This window comes from Corvus cornix, chromosome 8 (genome assembly GCF_000738735.6).
Source record: "Corvus cornix cornix isolate S_Up_H32 chromosome 8, ASM73873v5, whole genome shotgun sequence".
Taxonomy (NCBI): Eukaryota; Metazoa; Chordata; class Aves; order Passeriformes; family Corvidae; genus Corvus; species Corvus cornix.
The window spans coordinates 30,693,540-30,720,029 of NC_046338.1; the positions used below are offsets into that span (position 1 = coordinate 30,693,540).

At 46.0% G+C, this 26,490-nt stretch overlaps 1 protein-coding gene across 12 annotated transcripts in view; it reads left to right on the plus strand.

Annotated features, from left to right (window-relative positions):
* Positions 1 to 26,490, plus strand: part of RASAL2 (RAS protein activator like 2) — a 163,765-nt gene that overhangs the window by 69,574 nt on the left and 67,701 nt on the right. For 11 of the 12 annotated variants that reach the window (XM_039555801.1, XM_039555802.1, XM_039555803.1 and 8 more), the window contains exons 2-3: positions 12,931 to 13,058; positions 19,218 to 19,341. In XM_039555801.1, coding sequence (XP_039411735.1) covers positions 12,931 to 13,058; positions 19,218 to 19,341 — 252 coding nt within the window. Of the gene's footprint in view, positions 1 to 12,930; positions 13,059 to 19,217; positions 19,342 to 26,490 lie in introns of those variants that run through there. The other variant, XM_039555806.1, reaches the window with a different exon arrangement.

The following is a 26,490-nucleotide window of genomic DNA, read 5'->3' on the forward strand; positions in this document are numbered from 1 at the left end:
CAGGTACTGAGATACCATTTGCAGCCCTTGTGCTCCTGTTGAAAAAGGCTTTTGCAAAGACAAGGGATGTGCACAATCATCATTAGTCACTGAGAGCAGGACAAATAGTGCTGGTCTGTAGATGTGGCAAGGAAAGCAGAGCTTAAAGTTTTTGGCAGACTAAGTAGTGAGGAGGAAATGAACAAGATGCCATGGATGGTTTTTATCACCAGAGATTTACAAAAATAGGCTTGACATCCGTCAGGGGTTGGGGGGTAGGGTACCATCCAGCTCTAACCATGTGGAAGCAGCACCATCTGTCTCTGGCAAGCTAAAACTCTTGAAAAAAGGGAGTTGTTCCTTAGTCTTTCACTCTTTGGTGCTGCCTCTCATCTGTTTGTCATTCCTGCTGTCTGTGGCACGATCTCCATGCGTATTTTAAACGTTCTTGCTTTGTGCTGGTGGCAGGGACCAGCTCTGCCCGGCTCACCACTCCTTCCTGCTGTCCCTGCTGCTGCTGCCTCATTCCTGCTTTGTCAGCCGCTTGTTTCCTCTGGAACCCCGTTCCTTGTGCCGTAATATTGGGTGAGATTTAACCCTCAACCCTCAGAAATAATTTTTTGTTCAGGAACACCATTAGGACAGCTAAGCCAGGTATTTTGTGATAATACTATCACTAAAAAGGAAAGAAAAAAAGAGAAGGGGGAGCAGAGTGTGTGTAAAATGCCAAAGTATTTCATGAAGGGCAGAAAATAGAGAAGCTCAAGCTTTTTGCCCCGTATTTTCTTTTGTTATGTCACTAAGTGGGATGTTTGTGTCTGTTTATACTCCGATTTCTTGTGTGTTTTGAAATCTCATTGTACTCGGTGGAAAATTGGCTGCTTAAGTAAAGGCATGTTAAGGACAGCTCTCTACAGTAGCTGGAAGGAAATGCTTCTCGAATGTATTGTCCAAGTTGGTTCTAGTTAATAGTCTCTTGGGTATGTGAACTTTCCTTGGCTCCTCCACCCATCTTCTGGCAGCAAACAGAATTCTTAGCATTTCAATTTAAAAATAAAATAATTAATAAAAACCTGGGCTGCCCTTCTAAGTTGTTTCCCAATAGGAGTGAAATGTACTTCAGTAATAACTCATAAACCCACTGGTGTGGGTTGATTGTTCCTGCTGGGGAGGGGATCCCCACTAAACAGCAACATAAAGCAAATCTCTTCAAAATATTACAATTACTGCATTTCTATAAAAACCCTCCTCTCCCTTTTCCCCTGCTCTGGTTGGATTTACTGTTATGAGATGCAATTGCTCAGCAGGACTGCTAATTAGATGTTACCAGGCCTGTTTGTGCAAGGTTGTGACCTATAAATTTCTGTTTAGCATTGCTGGAGGACAGACATTTTCTCTCCACTGGTTATTATTTATCCTTGCTGAGTTCATGTGTTCTCCTTCTGGGATTTTGGAGAGGGCCACCTGTGGCTCTACCCTTCGGACAGAAGGCGGTTTGGATGTGCCGTGGGAGCTTTGTGATGTCAGTTTGCAAAGCATACAGCAGGGAAGACGTCTGGGAACAAGTGCATGTTTGTGCTTAGGCATGAGATGTAAATATAAACTAAAATATAATTTAAAATATAGATTTACAGTACAAAAATCTGGCTCAAAAATACAAATCAGCTAAAAAGCAGCGTAGTGAAGAACACGACGTTTGGTCTTCAGGAGCTTTGTATTTTACAACTCTTGGGGAACAGAGCAGGAGTCAGGAGGAAGAAAGTAAGTAGGTGAGGGCTCAAGGGGAGAGAGTGTTTGGGGTGAGGATGTGGCCTTTATTCGTCACAGCCTAAGCTACTGGAAAGAGGAGGAAGCATTAAGTAGAGGGAAAACCCAGCTGAAGAGTACCTGAAATGCTGCACCCTGCCTCCAGATCCTTTTAATTAGCCAGCCCATCCTCAAAGGATACATTAATCATGCTGCTTGGGGTTTGCCAAAAGCACAGGGAACCTGCTCCACCCGTTGAGGTGGTACCTCAGGAGCCTTGAGCACGGCATGGCAGAAATGTCCAAACCAAGAAACGTCCTTCCCCTGGCACAGGGTTAGCTCAGCACCTGCAGTTCTCTGCCTGGTGCTGTTACTTCTTCCTGTGTTGCCTCTTTCTTTCACGGCTGGTTTCCCACAACACGGAATCCTAAAGTGGCTGAGGTTGGGTGGGATCTTAAAGATCATCCAGTTCCAGCCCTCTGCCGTGGGCAAGGACATCTTCCTCTCGACTGGGTTGCTCCGAGCCCTGTCCAACCTGGTTTTTGAAACTTCCACACGGCTTCTCCGGGCAATATCACATGGAGTAGGCAAGAAGAAAGAAATCACCCACTATATGCTGAACTTTTGGAACAAAATTAAGCTTGATTTGCCAATCCTGGCATTGTGTGGTAATGAGGAGAGCAAAGCACTCTGAGTCAGGAGGCTCCTGAGCCTTGATGCCAGCCTGCAGCTCAATGTCCTGCTTTGACCATGGTGGTGGTGACCTCCTTATGCTTAACCAAAGGGGATTTTTCTGCCCAAGCCGGCTTTCCCTCCCTAAACCAGGTGCAATAGCTGGGTTAAATTACACAGGGAAACCAACCTCACATAACCCTTAACTGAAGGTTAAAGGGTAGAGCTGATGAAAGAGGTACTACAGGTCGTTGCTGTACTGCATGAAGTGTGGGATTCAGGTTATTTGCCATAAGACATCTCTTTGCATAAATCTAAATATGGCTCAGGATCCCCATTGCACTTTTATAAGACCCAGTCTCCTTCCTCTAAAGTTTTGTGTCTGAACTATCATTAAATGATGAAAAAGGTCCAATCTTTTGTTTATTAGCATTGATTTACTGAGATGCATGGAGACTTTTCAGATGTTGGTGAGGAAAATGGAATGAGGAGCGTTCTGGTGCTTTTGCTTTTAAGTAGGCTAGATCAACTAATTGGTATGTAATAACCTGGTGGTTCCAGGTTCTTCTGAAGACATTTTGAAGGTGCCAGAAGAAAGCAGAATGGATCTGTCTAAATAGCATGGGGAGTACTGCAGGGCTTCTTGTACATTATATTTGAATCCCTTGAGGAGGTGCCTTACTAAGTCATTTGTTTTAGGTGGTTAAAATATGAAAGCTAACTTTAGCCTATATGCCTGAATGACCTGGTTAATATGCAAAAAAATGCACATTATTGCAGCAGGTTTTAGTGTCCTGTGAACTCTCCCTTTGACAAGGGAAATAAGCTCCCCTCTATGCGACGTCAGCAGTGCTCACAACTCCTCTTTTCCCTTTTCCCCCAAGTCTGTCGAGGCAAGAAAGAACCCAAACCCAAAAGAAGCACCTAATTGCTTCTTGTGTCTACCCCAGCCATGAGGAAACATTCAGGCTGAAAATAGCTAGAACTGTACAGCAGCAGCCAGCTGTGCAGTGGTGGCAGGGTGAGCGAGCATTTAAAGCATCATGTGCGATCGTTGTGGGGGTTTTTTTCATATTACTCTTCTTTTTTCCTTTATCCTTTCTTGTCATAAACACCACCACACACAGGAAGGGCTGGTTTGAGATCACCTAGGCTGTATTTCTGTAGAGGTGGGTTTCAGAGAAGGGGAATTCAGCAACCCTGCCATTGCTCTGGCAAATGAAGTTTATAGGGTGGGATCAGTGACAATGAAAATATCTGCTTTCTGGAAAGGAAGCCAAAGATGAAAGCTTGTAAAAGAGACAAGCCTGCATGGTATAGTTTGGGCTGCGCTGGAAGACAGCGGGTTTGCTTGTCAGTCGTTCATCTGGGACTTGTTGTGGGCACTGTCCCATCACCTGCTCTGTTCCCGGGGCTCCTCCTTGTCTCCGCAGAAACGCTTCCCTGCCTTTGCCATTCCCATTCCTCCCTCCTCGACAGGAGAGAGCAGAAGGGTCCTGCTCTCTTGAGAGAGGTCTGTGACAGATGAATGTCAGCTGGCTGATGCCTTCTTGGCAAGGGTGGGGGTAAAGGGGTCTGCGAGCTGTGGTGTTGGTGCTTTTGCCAAGCTCTGTGCCCTGCTTGTGCCACACACCCTTAATTTTGACCTCAAGCACACTGGTACGTTTTTGTGTATGTGCACCAAAAATATGTGCAGGAACTGAGGAGCTTTTGCCTTCAAATTGTTTTGTTGGGGTTTTTTCTGCACAGCTGCCTTGGGCCAAGGTCCTTTTTAAGTTCAGGACATTTTTTTCTTTTGTCCTCTTCCTGCACTGCTGCAAAAAATAAAGAATAAAGAGGGAACAGCCCACTCTGGATGCCTGCTGCTGAAGAGGCTGTGAGATGGAGATTAGGGGTTGGTGAGAGCAAGCACTGCAGAGGAGAGAACAAGGTGAAGGGCATAGAGCTGGGTAAAAAAAGGACCATGCATAAATTAAGAGGAAAAACTGCAGACTTTTTTTTCTCCCACGAATAATTAACTTTTCTGCTATTCTTCACTTTTCTGCTTTCTAAACCTCTCACGAAAGCCTCTCCTTGCTTTGGGGAGAAGTGTCACTTGAGAACCTTCTTAGAACTTGGCAGCTATGTAATAGGGGCATGTAATCTTTTCTAATCCTCTCTACAGGTTTGTAATAACCGTTTCTGTTTTGAGATTCCAAAGTGTTTTGTAGGCCAAGTGGGAATTCAGCTGTGAGAGAAAAATGTACTTAATATTCAGGAGCAAAGATGAGTGGTCCTGGGCAGGGAGCGAGACCTGAATAAGAAGGAAGGGAAACCTGCTTAGCATTGAAGGAAGGGTCACAGCAATGGCTTCAAGCAACTGCGGCTTATTTGAAATCTTAGGTATCCTGGGAACCAAATTGGTTTTTCACACGGGCAGCAGCTTCTGTTGTGGTGATGTCATGAGATTTACACGGCTGCACAATGAGGCGCTTGTTCGCAGGCAGGGGCGCAGGGAGCACGGGGCGCACCTGCAGGATTTGGGACATCCCCACCTTGATTGGGCTGTGATTTCTGGTTCCGCTTGTTGAGCCACCGAGCGCACGGTGATTGCCTGATTGGAGGCGGCTGGCACTGGTCCACGTGGGAAGGTGCTGATGTCTCCCAACAGGCACATCCTTCACGGTGTGTCTCCTGGACCAGGCTCGGTGCAGCCCACGAGGACGGGGACAGGGAGCGAGGCGCAGCGGGGGGAAGCGAGGATCAATTACCCTTTGTAAGTTTAGCGGTTAGCAATCGGCTAGGCAGCAAGTAAGAAGCTTAGAGGAGCTCAGTAGTATTCAAGCTAATTGGTGGCTTCAAACTGCTATTAAGAGCTCCCACACCTTTTGCTCAAAGAAGCTGCTTGGTGACAGCAAGCTGGTGCAACTTTCTGCTTTCTAATCAAAATTACCCTGCCAGGCCAATCTGAGCTTTTTGCCTAATTTTTGCCTCTGCTGTTAGTTCCTTAGCTCTTATTTTTTAGGACTTTTCAAGAAAGCTTGAGACTGTTGGCACACTCAGCATCTGCTCACTAAACTAGTCGTAAGATTTTAAGACTTGCGGTTTCTTTTTTGGAACAGCTCCATAAATTTTGCTTTTGAAAATAAAATCTCGGTGAAACTGCTCGCATGGTTGTGGCCTAACTGAATTTGTGCTCTCGAGCTTCTGCAGAGCCCTTGGGTACCAGGGAACACTGAGCCCTTTTAGGAAGTATCAGGGGCTGGGGGTGGCAGACGTGTTAGCGCAGGCCTTGGGAAAGGTTTGGGTTTGGAACTGCGCATGTTACGGGGAAGGGAGAAGGGAAATCTTGGCTGATCTCTGCCGTAGTCTCAGGCCTGGTGTGAAAACTCCTGAGCTGTAGATAGGCACAGTGGTGACGTTGCAAGAACAGGGCAGATGTATTGACTCGGGCCCAAGGGAAGTTGGCAGAGCCGCCTGGGAGCTCAGCTGCAGGAGGGAGGCTGCTGTACCTTGCTCGCTGCCGGCTGACTCCTGTACAAACAAGTCAGATCTCTCCTAGGGGAGGAATTGAAGGGCTGGGAATGATGTCAGCGAGGAGAGGCAGCGAGAGCCCATCCTGCTGGGAGATGCCAGGCTTGTTGAACAGTAGCATTCTGTATTTTGTCTCCTGCTGGTTGCAGAGGAGACAGCCCTTGGCTGCTAAGGCATTCGCTCATCTGATGGTTTATTGCTTCCCAAGTAAAAATTGCTCCTGCCATATTTTCTTAGTGCAAAAAGTCCGTAGGAAATCCAAGAGTCTGGCTGGTAGCTCTGGTAGCGGACAAAACATTGATGCTCACTCTTTGAGTTTTAAAGGTTAATCTTTCTTCCTTGGTGCTGAGGTGAGAGACTGCTGCATGTGAGAAATTCCGAGCAGCCAGGTGACCCTTCTCCCACCCCATCACAGCTCTTGGCAAAGCTTTCAGCGGTGGGTGGGGAAAAGTGATGCCTTTAGCTGTTTGCAGAGGAGACACGCAGTCCTCATTCAGAGGAAGCGAAAATCCTTAGGACCTCACCTGTAAGCAGTGAACAGCAGATACCTTCGGACCTCCCATCCCTAAATTTTAAGAGATTCCGTCTCCCAGAGCTGACATACTGATGGTAGGGCAATGGAAGCACACACAGCAAGCATGAAAATTGCCACAGTCACATGTCTTTGAGGACACAGGGCATGAAAACTGCACCTGACTGAACAGTTTTCACTTTAATCTCTCTGTGGCTTATGAGGTTCTTCATTGGGGGAGTGGAAAACCAGTCTTGAGACTGTGTCTGATCACTGCCACTCAATAAAAGAGCAGTGGAAAGTTAATAGGTTCGATTGGCAAGATTGGCCTATGCTAGAAAAATTAAAGATCTTGTGAAGAACATGTGTCACAGTGCCAAATACGTCGGAATCTGAGAAAGTCATGGCACTGGTCATGGCTTCTGCCAGCCTCTAACATACTGTTTTCACCTACTTAAACCCTTTATGACTTTATTCTGTGCAGAATGAGTTTTCCAGGTAGTGTTTTGGCTGTAAGCGGTTGGCGTGAGAGCTTCTGGGATCCCTGAAACCTGCTGGTTTGACTAAGCTTTCTTTACCTCCTACCCAGGATATCAGATTTCCATACCAGAATTTGGTCATCATTGCATGCAGCTGCTGGAGGAGAGCAACTGGATTCAGCTGGATCGAGGGCTGGCCAGTGCATGTGTACTGAACTTCGCTGAGTGTGGCTATTAAATGTAACGGGAGGAATTCACACTAGATACTTACCTCTGTAATAATATCCTACATAAATGGCGTGCCTCTCATCCCAAAGGATCTGCTCACGCTTTCTACACTTAAAATGCCACCTGCTTCGCCAGGGATCTGTTGCTGACCATGAAAATGTGGGTACCTCTTGGCTGAAACAGAGCCGTGCCACAGAGTGGTTTAGAGGGGCAAGTGAGCACTGCCGTCCCTCACGGGCAGCTGTGGGAAGCTTCCTAGAAAACCTGCAGTCAGTGGCCACATTGTGCTTTGAAACAAAATGCCAAGATTAATGGTGCCGTTCCTAATGCGTGCTGGTCGTATTTGTAAGTGCATTGTGATTCAGAGAAGAATTAATCAGCCCTGAGAGCACCATGTTTTCTCTGTAGCATGGGAGTCTCTGCATGGCCACACACAGCGTGTGCTGAGTTTTCCTGATACCACGCCATTAGTCATGAGCATTGTGTTTGCTGTGTTGGGGCAGTGTGGTGGTTGTCCACACAACCCTGGAGGAGGAGGGTCCCTTCCTCTTCCCAGTGAATTTGTACATCATGGTAGGTTTCTCTTTGAACGGTTGTTTTTGATAGTGGCTGTCTGCACTGTTCTGATCTCGGCTGGATCAGAAACCATTGCACGTGGCTGGGAGTTGGTTTGAGAAGTAAGAAACGCAAACAAGAGCTCTGGGTATCAGCATGAGAGAAAACAGAAGTTGCCTGGATTGTGCTTTCCCTAGCAGCCCCTCGGTGGCTGACCATCCTCTCTCATCCTCTACCCTCTGTGCAAATGTTGAGATTGTCCCTCTTACAGCTGGGCCAGGATTGCTCTGACGCCTGCATCTGCTCTCAGGGCAGGGGCCCTTGAACTCCCTTCTACATCCTGCAGATCTTCATCTGAGCATCAACAGCTGTCTGAACTAGGTGCACATGCACACACAGCTGTGTGTCACAGAGCTGCTGTTGCTGTTTATTTTCACTGACATTAGTGACTTCTTTTGCACAAATCCTGTCTTGTTCCAAGCTTCGAGGGAATGGAGCATGCTGTGTATTTCCCTTTCTGCCACATCTCCCTTGAGTGCCCTTCAGGGGCTTTGAGATGGTGGAAGTTTAGTGAAAGGACTTGTAGTTGGTATTTATCTTTGAAGCTTCATGTCAGTGGTAAGGCTTGTTTCAACTTCTGCTCAAACGTGCTTGAGGAAAGTTGGAACTGCTGGTTACTCAAACTGGATTGTGTGGTCATGCACAGCTGGGTAGGTTGGGGTTCTGACAAGCTCTCAGATGACAGCACATACCTAAAAGGCTTTTCTCTCACCCTGTCTCTATGGCAAGTACATAAAACACTGTGGAAACATTGACATTGCGCAAGCAGACCTGTTGTCAAAAGGTGTTAGGGCTCCTACTAATCTCTCTTCAGGGGAAAAAAATTCCTCCCAGCATACAAACTTGGCCACTACATTAGTTACTCAGCTGCTTGGCAGCTCCTTGTTGGAAATACTAGGAACAGAATACGGACCCTAATAAAGTCGAGGAGAATTTGGCAAGTGCTTCAGTTAGCCCTTGATTTCACCATAGGAATAGTGCAGTTCAGAAAAAGGAGCTCTGAGGTGTGCCAGGGGTGCTCTTGTCATCACTGGGATGGAGGGTTATTTCTGTGTTTCTATTGATGGTAAGTAGAGAGTGCTTTTTGGCAGAGACTGAAGGCATGGATTTGCCTTTAATGTAGTTCTGTTGGCTTGATTTCTGGTAATTCTGTCCTTCTCACTAGCTCTGAGGAGAGGAGATGCCGCTCTTCTGGTTGTAGAAGAGCTGTTGAGGACTAAATGGCACTGAAACACCCATTATCCCTTGGAAATAATTTTCTGATTCTGCCCATTGCCTGCTTTTTTGGAAAATATTCTCCACTCATGAATGCATTTGGAGTTTTAAGGAAAATAACTGTTGCATGTTTGCAATGGAAGCTTTCAGAAATGTTCCCATCTGACAGCCCTGTTGTGCTCCATCAATACTACTAAACTGCCATCAGTTTTCCTAAGATGGCCTACCCTGTCTGTGGGGATTGGCTTGGCACTGGCTGCTGCTTTCCGTGTTCCCTCGCCCTGCACCACTCAACACTTCTGTTGTTGATGTGTGATTATGGCATCACTGTCCCTCTATTTCCCCCCTTCTTTAAAAATAAGCCCTGTACTTCAAGAATACTAAGGTACAAGTTGTCATCTGACTGAAAGAAAGGGAGCTTTGTGGGTATTTATAACATGCCTAGTGGCATTTCAGAGCCCTGAGGAAAAACAACGCAGTTTCCAGTCTTCAGCAATGTCTGATGTGGCAGGAGGCAGCGGCAGGGATGTACCAAGAAGGGGATTTTTTCCAAGCTGTTACTTAACTGATATTAGCATTTGAAGGCACATAAGGCCTGACCTTTAATCCTGTGTGTAGACTGGCTGATCTGCTTGCTTGAATGCCTCATTGTAGTGCTGCAGAATGAAGGGATTGCATCAGACCCGAGAGAAATCTTCTGTCACCAGAGCTTGCCTATTTAGGTGTGTGGCTGCACGAGCCCATCCCTCACGTAACATCTGCAGACTCAGAGCTTTCAGATGCACCTCCCTGATCTTCAGCTCCTGTCTGAAGTTGCATTCATCAGTGAGTGATCATTCATCTCCAGAGCTCAAGCCTTGCTGTAGGAGCTGACAGAGAGCAGCCCCACAGTTAGAAAGGACAGTCCTGACCTGCGGTCTTTCCCAAAAGTCTGTTCCTAGTTACACATGGACTTCTTGCAATTCACTTCTATAGCAATTCAAATGGTGGTTGATTAGTTTTATGGGGCTTCAGTGGAAGAGCTCAGTGGGTTTTATTACATTCACGTGAAAAGTTGGAGCCAAGAACGTAAAATGAAAACCAAAGACGAAGAGTACCGGAAAGCAGAACAGGGTTTGTGAGGCGACCAAGTGTGTATGTGATACTGTGCAAAGTCCCAAAGAGTCTTCTGTCTGAACTGGTAACATACTTCAGAATAAATTTTGAAGTCACAGCTGTTGTGAGAGGCTCCAAAGATAGCAGCCGTGCAGGAGGGAGAGCTGAGAAATAATTTAAATAGGTGGGACTGATGCACCAAAGCTGCGCTCAGGTCTTTGTTGCCGTGAGTTTTCTGGGAACACGCATTCTGCGTCCGTGTAGTTTGCGATGTGCTTGCAGCGTCAGCTTGGGGAGAGGACTGAAGCTCCAGGATCTGATCCTCTGGAAAAGCAGCGTGCTGAAGAGAGCACTTGGTCAGGCTTGCAGGGCTGGTGGGGCTGTGCCCCGACATGCGTTCAGAAGGATCCCAATACAAACACAAAATGCTGTTGCTGTGGTGTTCTCCAGGGCTGATTGACAGCTCCAGACACCAGCATGGCATGTCACTCTGCCAGCAGCCTGTGCAAAGCTGTTCTGACGTAGCCAACCCACTTGGCAACAGAGCTGTGGCTGGCTCACAGCGCCCGATGACTCAGTGAAGTCCTGGAGTTGTTGTTGCAGTGGAAGAAGTCGTTCTGTTCTTCGATTCCTTTGTGCAGCCCATGGATCAGTTGGATGGTATCCTGCCAAGGCCTGTAGTTAGAAGAAATCATAACGCAAAAATCTTTTGGGGCTGGGCAAGTCGTGACTGTAGATTCTGTGTCGGAGCCGACGGTCCGGGAGGGTTTTCTTTTGCCCTCAGAAAGTTTGCTGGCAGTTCCAAATACAGTTTACTTGGTTACTGCTCAGCGCAGCAGCTGGAGGCACTCTCACTGCCAGCCCACCCACACGAGCAGGACAGGGCACGCACGCCTCCATCCTTTTCTCCCCCTGCTGATTGATTGTGTGCTCTCCTTGCCCAGGAGACCAGATCCCCAGAGCTCTCCTCTCCCCGTTTCTGTAGCACACTCATGCCAGGAGCTCATGGCTTCGTCCTCCTCGCTCCTCTGCTCTCTGCCAGGTCTGTCATGCTGAGGCAGGGGTAGGGCTCATGTGCTGCTGTTTGGGAAGCCAAGGTCTAAGCAGGAGCAGCAGTGGTTTTATTTTACATCTGGTTTGGTTTTTTGGTTGGACACCATGATAAATGTGAGTTGCAGTTAAGCCAAAAATCTACCTGGAGGGTTCGTGTCTGTAAGATGGACTAATACATAACTTGTGGGAGAGTCTGCTGTGCTCCAGGAGTGTGCACAAATGCACTTTTGCTTCACAGAGCTTATGGTGGTTTCCCTTAATTATGCTTACACTTAATTAGAGTTTGGGGCAATTTTGAGACACACAGCCCTAGTTGCCACTCTCACAGACTGAGTTGTGTTGGAGAAGTAACAGTGTGGAGCCTGACTCTGCATCTCAGCTTCTTCCCTGCATTATTTTACCTGAAATTAAGGGCGCAGAGGCGCACTTGTTCATTATTCAGAGCAGCAGGAGCCACGCAGCCCTCTCCTTTCTCTTGCTTAAAGGTTATCTGTTTCAAGCACTTCTCTGAACCATCACAAAAATCCTAACGCAGCTGAAAGGCACCTTCCGAGTCTGGCTCTAGAAGCCGACGCATTCCCTGCAGTGCAGACGCAAAGGTGCAGGAAGGGGGCATGAAGATGTTGCAGCGTTTTTGATAACGAGGTGGCACATGCAGGGGCTGCAAGCAGGGAAGTGAGCTGGAGGGGTTCCTTAGTGCAGGTTTAAGGCTGGCGTTTGGGCTGGCTCTCCCTGGAAGGTGCTGGGTGATTGAGGATTCGCTGGCCTCTAGTGGTGGCGCTGGGGAGAAGCGACGAGAAGCAGCTGCGTTATCTCCGTGCGTATTACTGTGTGTGCTGAACGGCGGGTAATGTTGCAAAACATTTTGGGTTTGAACGCTCAGTTTGTTCCTGAAACAGCTAAAGGAGGTCCTGGAGTCCCTTGGTTTTTGCAGTGTCTGTTTTAGACCCTTGAGAGTTGAGGTATCTACAGTGTCTACGTTGATGGTTTTTAGATCGTTGCAAGCAAGTTGCATAGAACTAGATTGCAAGATAAAAGTGAAACTTAATCTTACAAAGCAACCAGAACTTAATATCAGAACTTTATAAAGAGATGAATCACAGAATCCTAGAATGGCTTGGGATGGAAGGGACCTTGTTGATAGTGAGAGGCACGACGTCATGCGCAGCACAATCATGAGAGACTTATGGGAAATTGATTTTAAAATGAATTTTAATAGATCAGGACCGGGAACCAAACAAGTTGGTTTATGGTTTGGTTTGTGGTTTTGGGGGTTTTTTTTCAAGTATGAGTTTTTGTCGCTGTAGTGTCTGTGGCTAAATGAAAATGCACGATTTCATCAAGTAGGTTCCCCACCAAAAGTTGCTAGTAAGCCCTTCTCAATTAAATGCCCATCCCTTTGAATTTTTCCTTCCCTTCTTCAAGCCTGCCTTCCTTGATCCCTGTCTTCCTTCCTATATCTCTCCAGTCTCAAATAATCCACTTTATTATATTTATAATATACTTTATTAAGATTTAGAGTACATTCAGAGCAGTACCCCTTTGAACCATGGTTTTGAGAAGGGAGTGGAAGGAAGATTAAGTTTTCATAAAAGCTCTTGGTCTTTTCAATATATTTTTCAGCCTTTGACAAAGACATTTATATTGATCTCTGGTATTGCCATTTTTGTGCCTCCCAGGATTCCCATTTTGCCTTTTAAAATGCTGAAACAGGCCCCACTAAGCACAGAGTGCAGTTGTGGTTCACATCTCGCTGCAGAACGGCAAAAGCAAAGCAGGTGGTTAATGCCACGTGCTAACAACGTCGTGGTTTTCTGTTCCCAGATGTGAAGGGACCACCTACCCACAGACTGTCCTGCGGCCAGTCCCCCTACACCGAGATGACAACATGGGAGAGGAAATACTGCATCCTGACCGACAGCCAGCTGGTGCTGCTCAACAGGGAGAAGGAGGTGAGACAAGCTCACGTTGGCACCTTAGTATTTGCCTTTTGGCTTTTATTGGTGAAGGACAAGGCAGCTTTCTTCATCTTCCCTTTATTCCACTCCCAAATCCCTTGAAATATGTGCTGATGCCTGAGGTGGCCACCTAAAACACAGAGACCAGACAAGAATAAGAGAAGAAAAGGAGGTATTTATTTGAAGGACCTTCAAAGGTAAACCCTGGGCAGTCCAAAGGCTGCGGCCAGGATGGACCCTGGGTCACGGGTTCTTCACCCTTTTATAAGTTTGGTCCATTTGCATATCAGGGTTAATTCTCCAATTATAACCTCAGTCCATTATGTAATTACCCCAAGTTTGCCTCCCCTTCAGAGGCTTTCAGTTTACACATTTTGTGGCCTGGTGTCCTTGGTGTGGAAACCTAGAGAGGTTTGTCTAACCAGCATGAGAGAACAGCAGCTAACAGGCCACAGGAAACTTCAGAGTTAAACACTAGGCAGTGCAGGATTTGAAAAAGATAAAAGTTAAAACCTAAGGCATCAGTGCAAGGGGGAAAGGGAATTTAAGAAGAAATTCTTTATTGTGAGAGTGGTGAGACACTGGAACAGGTTGCCCCATCCTTGTAGGTATTCAAGGCCAAGTTAGATAAGTCCTTGAGCAGCCTGGTCTAGTGGGAGGTGTCCCTGCCCCTGGCAGGGGGTTGGCACTAGATGATCTTTAAGGTGCCTTCCAGCCCCTTACTGTTCTATGAAAAGGGGAGCTAAGCTCTCCTGTGCATGAATGGTGTGGTGCACACAGTTATCTATCATCTAGCTGGCCCAGATGCTGGCTGCATGGAAGAGGTGACAGCAGCCTGAGTGCAGACTCCCTCCTGCAGTTCTACAGAGCCTGTGTTTGTCTGCCACTGTGTCTTCATACCTATGTTAGTACTTCTTTTAATGGCAGCTAAAGCCACCACAGGTATGCAAACCTGCCTCTTTATGTCAGTGCAGCATAAAGGTAGGGAAAAGTGAAGGCTTTTTATCCATGAGATTTAGTCTAATACCACAGTTTCCTGTATTTGGAGATGGCCCCAATTTTTGCGTTTTTTCTTGATTCTTTTGAAGCTCCTGTATGTGGCTGTTACAGACTGAGAGTGAGACCTGTTTCTGGTGTAGAACAAAATATCAGTCAGCTGTGCTCAGGTTTATTTGCAATGAAATATCCCCTTGCATAGGGAGAGTGGGAAGAAATGGTTTAGAGAAGGACTTGAGTTATTGGAAGAGAGCAGCATTAATGCTGAGGCGTAGGTGAGGTGATCAAACGCAGGCAAAATGGAAGGCCCATTTAATGGTATCTGTTTACTATGTAATTCCTTTTCTAGTCTGACAGGACTGACACCTGAGGAATTAAAGTATACACTGAAGAAACTTGAGGAGATGTGAGAATCATTTCTAAAACAGTGCTGTAGCAGCATAGCTGGACCAAAAGGATGCATCTCATTAGGGAAATGTGACTGAAAACAACCCTGGCTCGTATCACAAATAGTTACCTGAAGGTGGTAACCATGCACTATGGGATTCTTATTTCTCCTAACACAGACAGTTGAAAGCATTTTGCTGGGAGTAAGATGAGTCTTTTGACGAGATGGTGAGGAGTAAATGTGGGAAATCCGATGTGTTGCTGGTGTGTTAATTCACTATATGCTATGTTTAAATACACGTTGGGTTTTGTCAGAAGCTGAGGAAATTCAATATCAGGCTGTAGAGAGCCTGAGGTTTAAGTGTAGCAATAACCCCAAGAAAGCAAGCAGTAATGTAAATTCTTGCAGTGTGCCCTCAAAGGAATCTTCCTGCACTATCACAGTGAGAAATTGCTTGTTTTGGGAAATGCGGCATGCAGATGGGCCAAGCAGACATGCCTTTGGTGCAGGTGTGACTCTACATGCTGCTAATGGGATTTGTTTCAGAAGCCTCTAGCTGGAGTCAGATTTGCCATTCTGATTTTCAAGTAATTTGTGACTACTGTGAAGTGAAAGGAAGAAGGGAACTCCTTGCAGAGCCATGAGTGCTGTGTAGGAAAACAAGAGGTTGGTTTAGCCTGGCTTGTGAGTCTGTACACACAGCAGTGTGCAGACAGCCCCTCACAGAAACACACAACGTACAGAGCTGCCAGTCGGCAGAGAGACTGATACTCTGGATTTACACCTCCTTCTAGTTTTTCTCAACTAGGAGTATCCCTTTGCAGCCTTCCTGAGAAAGGGGAGGAGTGGCAGCGCAGTTAAATTTTTCTTGGCAAGTCATTCAGAGTTGAAAGAGGCTCCATGAAATGTGATCTAGAAACAGGAGTGCACAAAGGCCTAAGGCAGCAGTGGGGAGAGATCCTTGTTAAGAGCATAATGATGGAAAAGTATCTGCAAGGGGAATCGTAGAAAGCTCCTGGGTGGGACCACTGGGACAGGGAGCCTAAGCAAAGACCAGGTGAACAAAGAAGAGGGAGATTACTTTAAGAAAAGAAATGAAGATTATGTTTAGAATAAAATTATTGGAAAGGTGATGCTGGAGGAAGTGTTCTGTTAACCCAAACCAGGCGACAGGCATTGCAGGAGAGATTCCTGCTCTGAACGTGGTCATTGCTGGTAGAGTGACTAGGTCAGAATTCCTGTGGGCTGCTGGAGAGGATCTTGGGAACAATGTCAGGACAGAAGGATACCCAGCAGTGAGTGGGAGGGTGTGTGGGAAGAAGGAAGAGATGGTAACAGCAGGGTGCCCTTGCAGCCCAGAGGAGCACTTGCATCATCACAAGGCTGACATAACTTGAAAGGTGTAAGTCTGAAACATCTTGTTTTATTCTCTGTGCCTCTGCTTTGTTACTTCATGGAATACAAATCCAAGAAGCTTGACCCGTGTGACTCTGGAAGGGAACAGAAATGTGTGTTTACACTACTTTGTAAAATCCTTCTGCAAGTGTGTGTGTCCGAGTCAGGAAGTGAAAAACGTGTACAAAATGTAAACAGGTAAATGGAAGAGTTCTCCATTGTTTCAGGTATTAGGCTAAGTTTGGTTTCTTTCAGTTAGTGCTGCCAAAATACAGCATTATGAATTGCAGACTTCTAAGAGCAAGGGAACAGTACAGAAATAAACAGTGTACTAAAGAAAACTCATTTCTCATAGCGTCCCACCACTATGGATTTATTGTCAAGGCAGTTTGAATAAAGTATGTGCAAGAGAAATTTTGTGCTTTGCAAGAGCAAGAGTAGGTTGAAAATCAGGTGTCTTTTGAAGTGCAACTTGGTCCAAAAATACCTGTAATTACTTAGACAAAAATAGTCTGGCATATCACCTTGTGTAGTGTAGAAACACATTAATTACTTGACACCTTGTCAACTTTATAGAATGAGAATAGGTGAGACTGAAGAATGGAAATTATTAATGAAAGGAAGGGATCAATGCCCAAGAAGTCAGTAGAAAGAAAATGAATCCCTGTAGGAACATGAGAGACAACTTAGCAAAGAAGGAGTCCTGAGTGACAGGAGATGTGCAATTGTTACAACCTATCCCCGTGTGATAACATTTAACAGCATTTTCCAAGACAAGGAGAACAGGTCTAGATTGATGCCCATACAAATCAGGGAGTTTTTCTACAAGGAAGAGTTTCCCCCTGTCAGGAAGGTGTAGATGTTTTCACCTACTCTGTGAAACCTTTTCCATAGGGTGGGAGGAGCTGTGAGGGTACAGTCGAAGTGTCTGTAAAATCAGAGCCATTCAAAGAGGGAGAGGGAATGAGTGTTCGTGCAGAGTGGTTGCAGCCAGACGACACCTCCACTCTGAGGGGTGTGACAAATGGCTGCGCCTGCCTCTGGGCTGCTTTTTACTTAGGCTTTGTCAGCACCTTGGCTGCAGTCCTGCAGAACGTTTCCGTCTTGTGTTCGCTTGGAAGTGAAGATGAATGACACTTTTCACTGTGTTTGACACTTCCTTTCTCCTCCCTGCACCCAAACCTCATCTTTCTTCTTGGATTCAGAGGTGGTTTTAATCAAGGGCAAAGGATAGCGAAGACCTACATTCACTGTGACGAGATCTACTGCTCACTGGTGCTGGTGACAGAGGCCAGCAGCAGGACACCTGGGATGTATTTTCCTACTCCTCCATCTCCTGTGACTGACACCAGTAGTGGTATGACAGTGGTGATCCCAAGGGAAAACAGCAGGAGCAAACACTGCTGCACGGGGCCCTAGGGGAGGCTCTTCCCAGATCCCACTGCCCTGCTCAAAGGACTTGCCACATTGGGGTCTTACAGCAAGCATGTTTCACCTGTAAAGAAGAGTTTGTCAAAGCTGAACCCAGCCATAAGATAAGATTTGTCTCAATTCCCAAGTTAATATGGTTATTTAATTTCCAGGGGCCCAGAGAAATGTTTGCTGTCAACATTTTTACAGTGGATTTCCATGGCAAAATTTTAGCCAGCTTCTAACTTTCTGGAGGAAGGTAAAAAATTAAAATGAATTATTTAACTGCTTTTCTGACATGATTCCAGACTTTCTGACTGTTAGATCAGAAGAGTCTGCAAATTCTCAAATTTATGTCTTGAACCACTCTTTCCAGTCTTGAAAAATCTTATCTGCAACAAAGAAACTTTTTTTCACCTGCTTTGTTTTAAGGAGACTATCTTAATTTACCTTTAAGAGGCATTAAATGCTTCAAAAGCTCTTACTCCTATTTCTTCTGAAACTCCCTCATCATCAAACTGATAGAAATCCCAGATACAGACTTTTTATACTTTAAAAGTATGTTCCGTGGCAGGTGAGCTGGGATGCTGCTCAAGGATTTAGAGTCTGAGCTCTGAACCCATCCTCATTAAATTGTGAAGTTTGTCACGGAAACGTGACCTATGATGAAAATTGTTAAGATTGCTGAAATGATCAGCATTTGGACTGTCCCTGTGTATCTTAATCACAGAGTTAACACTGCTCAGATCCCAGCCCCGAACCAGCAGCTTCAGCATGGCAGCTCAGGGTCAGAGAATTCCCAGGTTGGTGAAGTCTCAGCAGAGCAGAGAAGAGGATAACAAAGCTGGATGGGGGGAAAAAAAAGAGCTGAAAGGCTGAATCACCATTAGAGTCCTGACTTTGCAAGACTCTCTCATTCTCTTCGATCCTTTGCTGAGCTGCCTGCTGGAGTGGTGGGGACTAAAGGAGTGTTGGGAAGGTGGCACATGTCTGCCTTGGTCTTCACAGGGTATTTCTTTGTGCACTTGCTCGTGTTTTGGTGCCTCCCCATCCATTCATCCATTTGCCCCACCACAGAGGACTTTATACTGCTGTTTAAAATGTGTCCAGTTCCAAGAGATGCAGAGGGGATCTTTTTGAGTTACTTTGCTACTTTAATGTTGTCAGTTAAATTGGGGGATGTTTCTTCTCTGGTGTAGAACAAGCTGTGTAGCATTAGCACGTTTGGAAGGCTCGCGGGAGCCCCGCCCAGCCACAGGTTGGAACGTGTGGTAGCCAACAGACAGAACGGCGAGGTGGCCAGTACCGAGCGGTGCGGCTGCCTGCGTGGCTGCAGGTGCCGCAGTGTCTGGGTTGGAGCGACCACAGATCCAGTGGTTCCCCAATACCCAGCTCGGTTGTTACCTGACCGTGCCAAGACCTGCTCAAGCACAGCCATGAGCGCGTTGTTCAGGGGTCTTGATGTTTGAAGGAGGCTCTCCGCAGCCTGGGGCCGCCTGTACAGCGCCTTTGTCCACCAGGTAGCTGCCGCAAGTTTTGCTTCTCCAACGTTTGGCGTGTAGCATCTGACCAGCCGCCTCTGCCTGGCTTTGGCAGCGTGGAAGCAGCCACGGGGCCGGCGCTGGGAAGCAGTTTGGAAAGGCAGGAGAGTCAGCCGGGAGTGGGTTTTGTTAGCCGGGGGTGGGTTTTGTTAGCCCGGGGTGGGCTTTGTCAGCCGGGGGTGGGCTGGGTGGTGCCTGGGCCCCTGTGGAGCAGGGGCTGCTGCCCTCTGCTCGCGGCCATCGCCGGGCTGTGTGCGCTCCTCACCCGGGGAGCCTCCGGAATTCTGCGTTAAGGCCGCAAATGCCAAACTGTGCCCGAGAGCTGTTAGCAGAGGAGTAGCAAATGGAGTCCCCTGTGAAGGTGGCACATTACGGGCGCGGCCTGGTGGCGAGTTCACAGCTGTCGGCGTGGTTTTTCCGCAGGCGCCTACCGAAGGGGTCCCGGAGCCGCAGGATGCCTCCCGCGGGCGCTGCCTGCGCCGCACCGTCAGCGTCCCTTCCGAGGGCCAGTTCCCCGAGTACCCGGCAGAGGGGGCCGCCCAGCCAGGTAAGAGAGACCTCGGCCACGGGAACCAGGAATGGAGCAGCTGAGCTGCGAGCTCCCGGAGGGCAGTACCCTGCCACAGCAGCGGCTAGCTGGGTACCACCGCAGGGTGGAGGTCGTGGGTGAATGCCTCCAGCAAAGTGACTGCCCAACACGTGGGTTTATCCAAACACCAGTGAGATGGCTGTGGGATGCTGGGGGAGCGTGGCTGTCGCTGCGCACCGGGAGCTTGGTGGCTGTGGTTTTAAACTCACCGGGCAGCCCTGGGATTTCCAGGTGAGAGCCGCTGGATGCGGGTCAGTAGGAATGCAGCTCTTGCAGGTGGCACTAAGTGGTTCCTGCTGGTTTAGAACTGTTAGGCGGTTATGTTTTACCTCATCTCTGGAATTTCCTTTGCTTCATATTTTCACAACAAGCACCGAATAACAGGTTTTTCTCTAACTTACCTCATGCCTGTTCAGGGTGCAGTTCCTAAAAGAAGCAGACATCTGCCTGCTGCCGGCTTTAATTATCCATGTTGAAATTCAGGCAAAGCCAAAGAAGAGATAGGTATTAAAAATGACAGACAAAGGCTGTGTTGCAGTGGTTTCCCAAGTCCAGGTTTGGCCCAGTTCCCTCTCTTCTCCACTCCACCTGTGGTTGCATAAAGAGCACCATTCCAGGTTGTATAAAGAGCACTCTTTCCAGAAAAGAAGGAAGAGGCAGCAACCACACACAAGCGAGCTCTTCTTCCTCTCCCCAGCCTATGCAAGAAGCTTTCCTTGGCATAGGCTGGGGAGACTTAGGAGCAATTCTTCCCTGGTTCAGCTGTGAAAAATGTCACTTCTGGGAGAGTGAGCTATGAGGAAAAAACATGCATCTGTAAATAGTAAAGCAGCCTTGATAACTGCTATCAAAGGTAAAGAGCAGATAAGGTATTTTTTAATTTCACAGCCTCAGCTGGTTTGTTTTTTTTAACTAAGAATTTTATTCTGGGAGTATATTGCACAAAAGTAAGGCAAATCCCACTCTTGTAGATAGTTACTTAACACATTGCAACTGTATTGCTTATTTATTTGTACTTGTCAATAGCACTGTTTAACTCTTCCTTATTTGAGGAAGGCAGATAAGGTTCCTTTTTCTATTTGTTAGATTCCTGGATTGGAAGTCTGAAAATAAACAGGGCAGAGTTGGGGGTTTAGAGGGAAAACTGCAAAATACTTTGAGATGAGCAACATGAAAAGAACCCTGACTGGATTTGTTTGTGGCATTTCAAATGTACCTCTAAATGATCATCTTGTTTTGCCATATGAATAAATGTTCATTCTTTTTTGAAACTAAACCCAGTATTAATCATGTGTAGGCAAAGTACTTTTTTTCCAGGTGTATGGCTAGTGGTGTGAATGAAGAATTGTATTGCAGCCAGTGTGCACTAGGCAATGAATATTATTTGTAGCTTCACAAGCTAGAAAGACCTTTAAAAATCTAAGATTTAAATGCCTTCTTCTTCTTCTATACCATGTGCAAAAAATGTGTAGATTTTCTAGACTTCACTGAGCATCTCAATAGCCAGAAGTCCTAGTGTTATGTTTTTAAATGGAACCTTGTAACATTCTTGGTTTTTCTGGTGGGCCAGAGAGAATGGATGACTCTGCTGTTTGGTACCTGCCTGCTGTGTATTTTGCTTCAGTTTTATATGTAAGTGGCGTTTTGTAGTGTGTTATTTGATATCTGCCTGATAAGAATGTATTAAAAGTACAAGATATCTACATGGTCTTCTCCGTGTGAGAGCTGCAGCTGTAGTGAAGTCACAAAGTGTGTAGCCAAAGCAACTGGGCGTGCAGTGGGAAGGGAAAAATTGAGCAATGCCCTTTCTGTGAGTATGGATGAGAGTGAGGGGGAGGGAAGGTTGTATATAATCTTGGATATATGGATTATGGATAGTTCCCTTGTTTTCACATCCTGGTTAAAAATGACTCTTGTCATGATTATGGAATTCCCGCTAATGAAAAATGAAATGAAAAAAGTGGGTTGATAGCAAGCAGTGGGAATAGCTTTGTGTCAAGAGCCAGAGGACACATTAGTGAAGGGAACCATTGCACATCTTTATACAGAGAAAGAAACAGATGGTGGCAGCCAGGACGTGTCACAAGCAGTAGAGATAACAACTGCACTAAAATAGCTTTGGAATGGACACCAAAAGCTGAAAGGCGCAGCAGAGGCAGCTCCAGTATCTGGTAGAGAAATTGCCATGCAGACCTGATAAGAATATCAAGCTTGTCCTAGGGAAGCACGTGGATAACATGGCAACTTCAGGCACTGCATCTGACAGTGATACCTGAAATTACTCCTTGCAGAAGAGCTCCTTAGGAATGGCTCTAGTGCAGAGGTGGAGGCGTAGCAATAGCATTTGCACTTTTCCCTGAGTAAGGTTGCCACGCCTCTGTTGTGATTTACTACTTAATAGATTTGTTTATTAAAATTATTATTTTAATTTATTCATTAGAATGAATTATTTATTTATTAAAAATTAAAACGGGGGGATAGGTGACGGGGCTCTTTTTCATTTGTAGCAATGAAGTTCTAACTTACTTGTACGAGAATCTTTTTGTTAATGGAGCAAACGGAACGGTGCGTGTTCTTCAAGGGCTTTGCATAATCAGCAGTAGTACCCATTCTGCAGATTTCTGTGGCGTTCTTTACAGAATTATGCACACATCCGTGTAGCACCATTCCTAGGAAGTGTGTGGGAGAGAAACTACCCACGTTACATCTGAGAAATTGAAGCAAGAGATGTGTAACTCCCCAGAGTTCAGCATTAAGTCAAGTGTGACATTCACCCGCGGGCTGCTGGAGTCGTTCTCGCCGTCTCTGTCATTTTTCACCCTTGCTGCAGGGTTGGCTCAGCTGTTTGGGAGGCAGCTGCTGCACCACCGTGGTTACAGTCCCGTGTACTAAGATAGACACCAATTTCCACATACTTCAGTACAGTAAGCCGTAATTTGTGATGGTTCAGCAGCTGCCGGCAGAGCAGCTGAGCCATCCCTTCTGTGCAGGCAGAAACCACTGTGGTCACCCTCAAATGAGGGCCAGAGGGGCGGACACAGAAAAAACCACAAGATAGAAAGTGACTTGTTTAAACACTGAAAACTAATAAGATCATTTTAAAACTCTAACTCCAGAGGCACTCAGCATCTACTGCTAGCTTCGGAGCTTGCCCTCTGCTTGCAGGCAGCGTTGCTAATGTTGAGATTCTTAATTCCTGTCTGGAAGATCCACTGTACGCTGAGTTGTGTCAGCAAGCCATCCGTCAAATATATGCCATAAAATTTCCTTGGTGCATAATCCCTGTCACTGTAGTTATACCTCTGTGAGTGAACAGGCATACTCTAAATATGTCATTTACTTGCTGGGATTTCATCTTGGCAGCACTTAACTCAGAGGAGCCTCCATTCAAGAAAGCTAAAAATGTAGCTGTAATTTCTCCCTAACTCCAGCTTGACAGCCTCTGACCTTCTTTCAAGTGTTATTTGCAACGGGCCAATTCTGTTCCAAAGTGTGATGCAGGCCCTGGAGGCCAGCACCTAAATGTCATAGGAAGAGGAACTCAAGCTGGTCCATCTCCGTTTTGCCTCCATTTCTGCTTCAGATCCTGCTCTTTTTCTAACAGGTGTATTTTTTCCTGTTAGGGAGATTACATCCTTTTAAAGGATCATTGTTTATGATAGTGTGTTGGAATTAGCCATTCATACAGTAAAAGCATGATTCAGATTTCCACCATTCATGCTGTTTGACAGGCTAGTAGCAGTTACCACTTCCTTTCCCAAAATAATCGTCTTCTCTCTTGCTCTGCTTCCGTCTCGCCACCTGCTCACTCTAAATGAGAGTTGTTAAGGAGAAAACACAACAGAAGTTTGGATTCTGGCAGCTTTGTGACATTAATAAGAGATTTTTTTGCCTGCATATGTGAAAATATCAGGAGGAATTGACAGTGGGGAAAGGCTTTAGGGTTTGGTCTCTGTTGCTGTTGGTTTTTTAAATTATTAGGAAGGAGCATCATCATCAGGGAGAATTTTTGAGATTCTCTGATGCTTAGAAAGGCTAGTGGTGATGCAAATAAATCTTCTTTTTATATTTGGAGGTGAAATCACCCAAGGGGAAAAAAAAAAGACTGTTTCACTTGTTGAAACAAGTTAACCCTGCTTTTTCTCAAGCTGAATATGCATCTCTTGAAAAAAAGGTTGCTAAAAGCAGGTCAGAGGTGAAGATGCTCCTTGCAAATTTTAGTTTTGTCCTCACCCTGTATCACTAGCATTGAGAATGAAGCACTGATCTGTTTTGATGCCAGGCCCAAACTGCACTGCTACCAGGTGAGCAGTTAGCTGGGCAGAGATCCTGCCTCTGTACTCTTCTAAAAATCCAGAGGCTTTGGAAATGGAGTGAGCAACAGAAGATGAGTTAAGCAACATCTGGTTTCATTGCTGCCTGGTGTATACCTCTTAGAACAGTTCCTGCAAGTCTCTGCTGAGCCCTCCTGCCTGGGGAGGATTGCTCCAATACCCAGCCCGTGCTCTTCTTTCAGGTAAAAACCTGGCAGGAGAGAACAGACAAGAGCTAAAAAGATTTCTGGGGTGATTTTAATAGCTGCTGGTTTTAAGACAAAGTTGTTTACAGCTAAAACTATCAAAGCTGAGCCTTGCTTTCTGTATATTCCAGCTGGAATGAGTATTTATGATGAAAGAAGAAATAGATTTACTCTGTGCTCGCCACATAATTATGATCCTTGCACACTAAGAGCTAGGATAAATACCCGGAAAGTGTTACTAGTTTTAGAGGTGGGGAGAGGGAGACAGTTTGTTTTGGTGGAAAAGGGATTGTTTGTGACCTGCTCAGTGGAAGAACCTGCAATGCACCAGTTTTTACATTCAGTAAAGATTTTTATGTCCAGCAAAGATTTACTTAGGAGATATGCAGGAATTTGATATAATGGAAGTCCTGTAACTCCTGAGAAAACTGTGTGCTGACAAGAGGGCTGTCCTTCACCTTCCACCACTCAACTTGGCCTGAAAAGAGTATCTGTTAGAAAGTAGGGATGAAAAAATGCACTTCACAGCTCCCTGTATCTCATCTGTAGGGATTTACAATGTGTCTTGATGAAGTAACTTTCCCAGTAGCACTGTCTGCTTTGTCACTGTGCTGCCATGTGCAAAACACCCGTCCACTGCCAACTGCTGCGCATGGCAGGGATACAAAACAGGCCTTGGGTTTAGCCCTCACACAGAGGGGTGTGTTTGGCAGTATCTCTGGCAGGAAGATGGATTCAGATGTGCTGACTTGCCATGTTTGCAGCTCTCGGGGTTTGCCCGACCTGGGCTTGCACGAGCGTGTTTGTGTGTACCTGTGAGAGATTCCCATCCTCCTCTCTGCAGGCCCAGCAGTCTGAAGGAGCAGATGCCTTTCTGCCAGTTCCCTTTGTCACGTCATTTAGCAAGCCCCAGTGAGTGGCTGGGGATTGTTTTTTCTCTTTGACCTGTGCTTTGTACCACAAACCTCAGTTGCAGTGGCCCCAGCAGCTGCAGGACGGGGAGCACTGTTCTGCACCAGTGGGATGTGACACCACGCGGTGTTTCCACAGGCTGCAGGTGGTCCTGTGCGTTTTGAGCCCCGTGGCTCCATCTCTGCTTCCCTTTAGCCCAGACCTGCCAGAGGTGCCAAAACCCATGCGTGGGAGCCTTCAGTGAGCTGAGATCTGAAGCCTTTGGCTCATGTAATTACACGAACAAGGGTTTGCTGACAACTACAACCTTTGCCTGCTTCACTGTCTGGTGCCTTGGGTCATGATCTCTTAGTGTTGTGACTTGGGTGTTGTTAGTAGGGAGTGTAACTATGCCAAGATCACTTGAAATTCTCAGACTTTTAAGTCTTTAGGTGACTTGTTTACCCATCATGTTGTATCCGGAAATGCAAATGCATACAAACCATGAGTTGCCTTTTAAAAAACCCCCTGTGAAATCCGGCTGCTCCTCTTGGACATCTTTGCAGGCTACACAGGGAAACATCTACTGTGTGCAAAGTGCCCTGCTATCTTTTGCATCCACAAAAGAGGTTAGGAAACTTTGGGAAAAGCCCTGAAGTAATCTGAAATTTGGACAATGTACAGTGCAATTTGCCTGCCTTGGAAGGATGAAGAGTTTAGACAACTCCGCTTGAAATTAAAGCTGACTCCAGGGAGGCTGGATGTAACAAACGGGATGCCTGGATCTCGGTGACATTCCCCTGGGCAATTGGAGTTATTTGTATACAGAAAATTGCCAAGCTGCTATCTTTCTTCCTCTATAACGCAAGCGAAGCCAAAGGATTTTGGTTTGTTCTGAATGCTGCTGAAACTTTATCCCCTTGCACACAGATCATTCTGTGCTGAAAGCCGAGTTTCATCATGGAGCAAATTTTATCTGTTTAGATCTTAAACCTTTTTAGGGCAGAGGTAAGGGGTAAGAACACATAATCTCAGCTTTCTAATATTGACACATAATCCTTTAGGGCTCTTTTTTTTTCCCCCCTTGGAAATGTATATTACATCCCCACCCACTGCTTCCAGAGCACACGCAAAAAAATCACTTTAGTGATTTTTAGGTTTTATGTTGTGAGCATGAAAAACACTTTGTAAGGAGAGCATGTTGTTGTGCAATGTAGTAATTTCTAAGAACTGGTAGCTCTTGGGCCATCTGGGGCAGATTTGTTGTCTGTGTTCTAACCAAACCTTGGTTTATTATGAAGGACACGGTGATTTTCCTTTGTTTTCTCAAGAACAGCAATAAAAAATTATTTTTGAAATTCTTTCGAGAAATCTACCTTTAATCATGCATGAACTCACTGTGGATTGTTCAGTTTTGTAGCTTCTCTTTTCTAGTTGTTTTATCTTGTGGCAAAAAGTAATTACACTTCACCCAACCATGTATACTTAACTTTTTTCCATCAGTAACAACTGGCTTAATACTTAATGGAAAATTAGCCTTCCTTCCTACTGCCTGAATTTCCCTGTCTTGCCTAGAGTTAATTTGAACTGTTGAGCTAAACTTAAAAATACTGATCTGGCTCAGAGTTTGCTATTAGTTTACAGAATGAGCTGTTGATCAGCTTATTGCTTTAGCATAAATTGGTACTCAACAATGC